Raw genomic sequence first — 9,083 nt, forward strand, 5'->3', positions numbered from 1 at the left:
GCAGAGATTCCCCTGCAGCCCGTGGTGAAGACCATGGTGAGGCAGGCTGTCTCCCTGCAGCCCATGGAGGTCCACAGTGGAGCAGATATCCACCTGCAGCCTGTGGAGGTCCCCACGCCAGAGCAGGTGGGTGCCTGAAGGAAGCTGTGACCCTGTGGGAAGTCCGCGCTGGAGCAGGCTCCTGGCAGGACCTGTGGAGAGAGTAGCCCACTGGAGCAGGTTTGCTGGCAGGACTTGTGACCCCATGGGGGACCCACACTGGAGCAGTCTGTTCCTGAAGGACTGTACCCTGTGGAAAGGACCCACGCTGGAGCAGTTCATGAAGAACTGCAGCCCGTAGGAAGGACTCACGTTGGAGAAGTTCGTGGAGGACTGTCTCTGTGGGAGGGACCCCACACTGGAGCAGGGGAAGAGTGTGAGGAGTCCTCCCTCTGAGGAGGAAGGAGCGGCAGAGACAACGTGTGATGAACTGACCGAAACCCCCATTCCCCATCCCCCTGCACTGCTGGAGGGGAGGAGGTAGAGAAAATCGGGAGTGAAGTTGAGCCCAGGAAGAAGGGAGGGGTGGGAGGAAGGTGTTTTTAAGATTTGGTTTTATTTCTCATTATCCTACTCTGATTTAATTGGTAATAAATTAAACTAATTTCCCCAAGTTGAGTCTGGTTTGCCCATGACAGTAATTGGTGAGTGATCTCTCCCTGTCCTTACCTCAACCCACGAGCCTTTATTTATATTTTCTCTCCCCAGTCCAGCTGAGGAGGAGAGTGACAGAGCGGCTTGGTGGGCACCTGGCATCCAGCCAGGGTCAACCCACCACAGTCTGTTATTAGGGAAATTGCTTAAAAGCAGGAATTCTCAATTTGCATTTTAGATTTCAATCTTTTATATGGAAAAATGCACATAGAGAAATAATAAGCATCTCTAAATTAAAAAGAACTTATAGACCATTTGCTAAAAGTTCTTTATGAATTCTTTGTCCTGTACAGAGAACCTCTACAAACTGCTCCTTCAGACAGGCAAAGTCAGATCTAAGCATGTCTCCTATTACACTAAGTACTAAAACTTTAACGAAAATCAGTTGTGCTTGCCCCCACCCCCGGTACAAGGCTCATTACATACACTGGGACATTGGTGCCCTCTGGTAAGAGCAATTCTATTTTATTGGGCAAGAACCCAGTCTCCCTCTTTTGCCAAGCAGAATCAGATGTGGCATTCAGCAATAACTTTAAGCAAGAACAGATGTGTCGGAGCATAGTAAAGTAAGTTTCCCTTTCCAGAGCAACAGCAGCAGAAGCGTTTGTAACTGTAGTAGATCCTATTTTTCTAGAGTTTGTTGGGGGGCGTTAAGTTAGATGCTTGCCTGTTAATCTCTCGTGATTTTGCAGTTTACAGAAGCTATTCCTGTAATTCTTCTGACAGAATTGTACTCTTGGATTTTGTAAGATAAGAAATTATGTCAACCAAGTTGAAAAGAAACCCCAAAGTTACCAGAGCTACCCCACATATTTTGGAAAAAAGAGGCCTTTCTGTAGAATAACCTTTGCAAAACCAATATCTAAAGCTATGGGGGAATGCAGAAATTAAAAATTAGTTTAGGACTGTAGTGAGGGATTTACTTTACTACATCTGTTTTCTAATCCCTTTTTTTTCTTTTCTGCTAGGAACTCTCAAGTATTGTCCTGTCAATGTTAGGAGGATCTTCAAGAGTTAGGGATTCTTTTTCAATGAAATAAGACACTAAAAAAAATACAAGATCAAGATAATTTACCCTATCAAGGCAAAATTTGTCATTATTTAGTGCTCTGGCTTGTGGAATTACTTTGACACTTTTAATAATTATCTTCAATCTGAGATCCATACGTAGTACTTGTAACATCCAACAGCACAAAAAATAACAATAATCTCCTTCCCTTTGATAATTTATAGTCCGTATAAGTGGTTTTTCCATTATTCAAATGCAATTTTGATTCATACTAAGTAATCATCACCCGTGTTCCCCTTTCTAAGAAAAAACAGCTGGACCATTTTTTAATTTGATGCAATAAATATCTTAGTACTCTGTATCACCAAGAAGGAAGATCGGGGTCTAATAAAAGATTTTTTTCAACATAAGAAAGTTTCTTAACCTAGAATGAAGACTTAATTTGTCATAACAAGTTTCTATAGATGACCTTTGAATAAAACTCAAGGTTTAACTAACTTCATACTGTATTTTCCACACTGCTGTCCATAATAAAGAATGAATCACCAAAAAACCCCCACTCAGTATTAGCAACCACACATGCATCTCCATGAAACTTTAATTCCAGTTCAGTACTAATCAAAACATCTCTCAGAGATGCCCAACCAGCTATGAAAGACAGATAGATGTAGGACAGATTACCAAAGATACCTCAAAAAAAGGAGTTGGTTTTCATCATGTGAAGGGAGGGAGTCCATTATAGGAATCCTAATTGCCATTACTAGAAAGGGCTTCCTGTAAGGCATGAACCATATACACTTTAAGGAATTCCCCTGATTCTGAAGTCAGACTGCTTGTAGGAAAAAATCTGCACTTTATGAGATTTAAATCTCTCTTCAGGGATAAGAGGAGATCTCTGTAAGAGAAGATCCCTATATTAACCATTCCATATGTGAACTAAGCCTATGTGTTAAGCAGTCAACAAAATTACTGTACAAAGTGAGTAACACAATGTCAAGAATTAAAATTAGTATAGCCCAGTAATTAGAGCGTACACTACCAAATTCTTTTCATGAGGTAGGGTTTTTTTAGTCTTTCCTTATGAGTAAGCACTGTCTGCCCTCTGGAACAACTCATCAAGGATATCTGCAGAACATTCTGAAAACGAAAACATTTAAAATGAATGTTCTTCCTGATTTAAACTGATGTGTCTGACTAATGAACAAGGTAATTGGGTTTATTTATCTAAACCAATCCTATCTTGCTCAATAATGGGAATGACATTGTTCACAATTGATTAGGACTCCCTTCCTGAAAATCATTATATAAGAAAAACTATCTAGAGAAAGTTATTTGCTATCTCTTCCATAAGCTTTCCCTCAGTTCAATACTGCACAGGCTTCTTCCAATTCATGTTTGGCTCCAAGTATAAGACAATAATTTTAACGAATATTCATTGGAATAACTTCCTTGAAGACAAAGATTATCTGGAAAAAAGTATATACAGTCTCCCTTTATCAAATTAGATTCCCTTTTTAAATCACAGACAACGTAACATTAGAATGAAAGCAACTTCTACTTTTAATAGGGATAACCCCTATCTTACACACGGGGTGACTGAACTTTCATTTTTGTGTATTTCTGTAAAAATAATTTAATTTTAAACGTGTGTTCAAAATACATTACTACTTTGAGCATTTTTTTTTATTTTTATCAGAACAGTAGAATAAGAATTCAGAGTGATAAACTGCTTGGATTGAGGAAAAAAAGAATAGTGAATGCAGACATTGCCTTCCCTTGGGTCAAAATTAATATTAACTATCTTCTGTTTTTCGCTAAATGTACTTGAAATACTAAATAGCATTGAATAATTTTTTCTAACTACTACATAATTTTGTTGAATCAAAACCCAGGATATCGTTGCATTTTCTTCTTTTGGATGGTTGTTGTTTACATTGCCAAAAAACCCCAAACACATAGCTACCAACAAGTATTTTTTATTTTGATCTGAAAATATGGGCATTTTATTTAGTGACAATCCTTTAACATTGTTTTATCACCATTATCATTAATAAATCCAAACAGCAGTATAACATAGTTACAACAGGAATTTCTGTTGTAGAACAGCAGTGGAGATGGAAACATTTCACAGTGCTGTGGAATGCAGCATTTTTGATTGTGCAAAGTTTGCCAGTTTTAACTAATGACAGCATCTTGTCTTCTAATATATTTACTGAAATATAACTTTGATTGCCTAGTAATATCATCACTCCATCTTCTAAAAGATACCAAGCATGAGCTGACACCATAATTTTAAGTTTAGGAGCAACCACATGTCCTTCCTTTTTGATACACTGATCCTTTTCCTTTGTCAAGAAAAAGGAAATCTTCATATAAAGGGATCAAGTAACTTCCCAAACAATAGGATCCTCTTTGGTCCATCAGGAAAATTGAACCAGGAATGCAATTTGATATAACTGTTTTAACTGTTGGCCTGAGTCTTGGTGTATTTCCTCTTAAACAGTTCTTCAGTAAACAGGATAATGAAAAATCACGCAACAGGATCACAACAGCTCTACCAAAAGAAACCAACCCAGCCGAACCCTCTTCTCCACCTATTGACAAAAGGTCTTACCAAAGTTACAGTGGCTGTATATCAAGATCCACAACTGAATCTCCACCTACATTCCTGCAAGCATGTTTTAACCCATCTATGCATTTTTAACACATTGCTTGATACTGAAAAGGCGAAAACTGGTAAAGGGGATAGTTGAAGGACTTAGATGTAGATTTCAGCTGCAGTATTCAGTCTGCTCAACGTAGCAAGAATGGGAGTGTTATAACAACACATTTTGTACAATTTGTTTAGCTACTTGAAACCGTTTATTAAATATCTTCTCTCCCAATATATCTTAGCAACAGACTACAAATACAATTGCAGCCTACATCAAAATAGTTTAAAAGAGCAAGAGAGCACGACGGGAAGCGGCGCTGGGTTACACAGCAAGTGCTCTTTTAGATAGGACATCCCGCAGTGTGACTGCAGAAGGAATTATCCCTCTGACTGAAATAGTGTGCATTAGGAACAGTTAATGGAAAAAGGAATGTCAGTGAGTATTGGCAAATCAGACTGAAGCAGAGTTCAAGAACTTTCTTTTGCAAAGACAGAAAGAAGCTTTGACTGCAAGGAATAACCCTGCCAAATCTAGAGCAATTTCTTGTTTTGCTGTATCTGCTCTACACAAGCTATTTGTTTCCAGATCCTCTTAAACAGGAAAAGGAGACATAATGAAGCAGTATGAAGTTGGCGGGCCACAGGTCATTCTTTTCTAAACAAAAAGAGCATGAAGAAACCACATCTCACATAGACACACCACTGAAGCAACTGTTATCTAAGTGACCCAGCTGAATATAGCATCTCTTGTCAGCAGTGTCCAGCCATTATTTTTTCTTCCTATTGCAAGAGGTGTCACCCCTCAGCTTTAATAACATGGCTTATGACTGGGAGGTACTCTAACGGGAAACGAGGAGGACTATCCTAAAAATAGGAGAAGGGTAGGAACCAGAAGACAGCTAGGGCAGGCGAAGAGGTAAAACAGAAATGCTCTGCTTGCAGGAGGAGGAAGGAGTAGAAAGAATGTCTTCTTTTTCCCTTAGTTTTCCTCCAACTTACACAAAAGTAAGAGAACTTTATTTCAGCACGCTGGCCTGTTTGTTCACAATTGCAGCACTACTAACCTTTAAAATCTGTATACGTCACCAGTTTAGGTGTTTTGAAAATGAACTTACCTGAAAGTCTTGATCATCAATTCCAAACCTCTCTCTTAGATTACGGAAAACCATTGGACAATATTCCTTAAATTTGAAATGACTGGGCATGTTTTCTCTGAAAGAATAGAAAACCAATCAACTTCATTCGCCTGTGTATGCAATAAATAACTCTAGAGTATTCTGTCTCAATTCTGTTCATACAAAGCAGAGGGTAAGGAGATTTACAATCTCTCTTCTAATGCTTTCTTTTATTCAATGAGATTTGGTCTCACCGTGTTACTTTCTTTTTCTTTAGAATGCTTAATAAATGTATACATATTTGTTTCTAACAAACTACAACATAACTGGATGAAATAAACACAAACTATATTTTGATAACTTTGGAACCTGGACCCAAAAGCAGAAAAGGATGTTTTCTCATTGCCCTAAAATTACTTCAAAGGTGAAACCTTAGAACAGATTACACAAGAATTACTATACCATCTGTGACACCAGAAAGTACTGACAGTGCCAAAGCTTCAAGAAAATTGGACTCATTCAGTACAGGGCTAATTTTAATATCCTAGTGTTCATTTCAGACTTACATGTGAGAAAAGTTATTTTGACCTTTGCCACAGAACAGAAGATCCAAAGTAGCAGAATTCTTCCTTTTTCCAAATATATTCTTGAATAAAATTCAGGTTATACATAAAACAGCATTAATAGTTTTGTATGTCTGTACATACTGTTCACGGAACATTTTATTTTTAAGAGATGTAGATATCACATGAAATGATCTTAATACTTTTGGAGCTTCTATATGATTGGTATGATTTCGTATTATATTTATAAATACAACATATAAATATATATTATATAATAAATACATAAAATGTATAATGTATAAATATATATTTATAAAACATGATTTCATATTATATTATAAAAAGCTGAACATTATTTAACTTTGATACATGCTTTAAATTCTCATTCTTGGTCAGATATTTCATTTAATAAAAAGTACATGCACATGAATTTATGTTTTTAAAAATACCCAAATAAATGCTTATATCAGCCATAAATAATCACACCAAGGAAGGATCACCTTCAATATGTAAGATACTCATAAGGCAATAATAAACCATATGGAGGAAAAATACTACCCAGCAGCCCCTGCTGTTGCTTTTCAGAACAGCACAGATGGTTATGTTTATCGCAGGATTAACTTAATCATCAAAACTTCAGTCCCATCAACTGAAAAATAACAGAGTTCACAGTACTCCATAAAAATATCACTGCCACTATCCACTTCTACAAAGAATTGTTACTTGTACTTACTTGTTGAAAAGGTGATTGTCCACCTTTATCTTTGAGTACGCTTTGAAATCATCTGGCATCAACATAACGGGGATTTGAACATGGCTCAGTTCATTGATCTAGAGGAAACAGAATATATTTAGTTGCTGATGTCTTTGCAAAGATACTGCATGTGTCTCAATTATGAAAATGTTATTCAGTCTGCTATTTCTTGTGTATATGTCCTGGGAGTGAATGTAAGTAAAAAGAATGCAAAAGCAGATTTATTCTTTCCAGATTAAATGCAATCACGAGATAGACACATTGGAAAAGAAGAGCGAGCATTCTGTATTTATACTAGTTTCAGAAAAAAAAGTGCTTCAAAGGACACCTGGAGTGTACTTTTTAAGGAAGGTCAATGAGGATGCCAGCAAAATGGTCTTTAATCCCAACACACTGTTCATTTCGTCAACTAAGCTATGCTCTCCAAAGATAGCTCAAATTCTGTATTTCAAACAACTGTTTACCTCTGCAGCTTATGAACTAGTCTTTACATGTCTGTGTCTTTAACTATATAGCAAAAAATAAACTGAAATTTTGCTTACACGTGAATGCACACACTTTGGGCTCAATAAGCAGAGGCTTGTTTCTTCCAATAGTCCAGACCTCAGCTGAGGTTTTGCAAGTCACAGCATTCAGGCATTCTTTTGATTGTTCAAGTTGGACAAACTAAATAGCTAAATTTTTGCTTAGAAATACGTGCAGAAGTTAGTTCTAAGGTTGTCCTTATTTTGTTATATTTATGGGGACCATCTATTCTTTCTAGTTTTGACATAAATATTGTCAGTCTTCTCAAGATTAGGATTTTTCATATATATTTGAAATCCACTTCTGGCCACATCTTTGTCATAAAACGTAGACAGCTTTACAGTCTAGTTTGTAGGCATATTTTTTTGCATGTATTTTTATTGCATGTATTAATCTACCCTTACTTCAGTAAACTTTAACTAAAACATGATAAGAGAAAGAATTGTGAGCTTGCAACAGTGCTTTCAAATCACGAATGAGATACCCATACAACAGTCACCGAACTCCCATGACATATATTTTACCTATGTTCTTACGGTGCTCTACACCCTGGTCACGCATCTCGATTTACCCGCTCAAATAATTTTGCTCATGCGGAACACATTTTGCTTCAGCAGTTTTCTACAGGGTTTAGGGGAAAAACCCACTCTATAGGAATACAAATGCACACTAGGGGAGGATATAGCAATACAGGGGTGATCCTCTGCTCTTAGCACTGCTTATCCAGCACTGTTTTCCAACTAGGAAGCTGTTAGTTGCCTGTAAACGCTATCCTGCTTAAGAGAGGCTTTTGGAGAAACCTTCACTGAAGCAGCTATAGGTTATAAATACTGGAGGAAAAAAATGCACTCACTGCAAGTATGACCTTTTGCAGAACTGAAGCTAAAACAGTGAGGAGCCTTTTAGCTCTTAAACAGAGGAAAGGAACCAACACAAGCAGGCAGGTCAGGCGGCCTCATCACTTTTTAGTACTTTCAAGTCCCAGTGATGTTCCCTGCCATGTCTCATTTTTATTATTCAGATCCCTGCAGCCCACATGAAAACTGATAAAATCTATTGAATTTACTTTACAGAATGCTTCTTCAGAAAGCCCTGAAAAGCTCTACATAGAGGCACAGCAGTTATATAGCAGAGTGGAGAAAGGAAACAGAAAGATTTTTGGGATGGGCTGAATGTCCTCTGCTCCTCAGAGTTGTAGGGAGAACGCTCTTTCCTCCTTCCAATGGGAGAGAAAGAAGAAACTCCAGTAAATTTCTGAAAACACAGCTGTACAAACCTAATAAATCATGCTGACACCTCATTAAATACAACATAAAATAACAAAACATTGATCGAAAATCACTACATCTAACATACATGCTCTTTACTACAGTTGATATCACTGTACATCAATCTCACCCTGAAACCACAGGGCAGGTTCTTGAGTCTGCAGAACTAGTCTAGCTGTTGTACAAATAAAACTAGAGACAAGTAGATATATTACGCAGAGATATGAAAGTTTAGATTTGCTTATACAGAATTACCTACTCTCTTAGACTGCCAGACTGTACAACAAATTCCACGCTTGAAAGAGGGATAAAAGACCTACGTGCATTTCCATCCTAGCCAAAAGCGATCCCAAGAATATCTTTCATTAAATACTGTCAATAATGCTGAATTCACACATATTCAAATGACCCATCCACAATTTGCAAGTTTGCTTGAAAATTTGGATTTTAGATTATCAAAATTGCATCGATCAACTTTTCACATGCATTCACTTTCTTAA

The 9,083-nt window shown here is 37.3% G+C and overlaps 1 protein-coding gene across 2 annotated transcripts in view; it reads right to left on the bottom strand.

Annotated features, from left to right (window-relative positions):
- Positions 1-6,874, bottom strand: part of PIP4K2A (phosphatidylinositol-5-phosphate 4-kinase, type II, alpha) — a 50,819-nt gene extending 43,945 nt beyond the window's left edge. For both annotated transcript variants that reach the window (XM_009330565.1, XM_009330564.1), the window contains exons 1-2: positions 6,770-6,874; positions 5,471-5,567 (exon numbers count right to left, since the gene is read on the bottom strand). In XM_009330565.1, the coding sequence (XP_009328840.1) occupies positions 5,471-5,567; positions 6,770-6,834 (162 nt within the window). In that variant the 5' untranslated portion in view covers positions 6,835-6,874. The remainder of the gene's footprint in view (positions 1-5,470; positions 5,568-6,769) is intronic.
- Positions 6,875-9,083: the final 2,209 nt, after the last annotated feature.

The sequence above is a fragment of the Pygoscelis adeliae genome, unplaced genomic scaffold (genome assembly GCF_000699105.1).
Source record: "Pygoscelis adeliae isolate BGI_AS28 unplaced genomic scaffold, ASM69910v1 Scaffold27, whole genome shotgun sequence".
Taxonomy (NCBI): Eukaryota; Metazoa; Chordata; class Aves; order Sphenisciformes; family Spheniscidae; genus Pygoscelis; species Pygoscelis adeliae.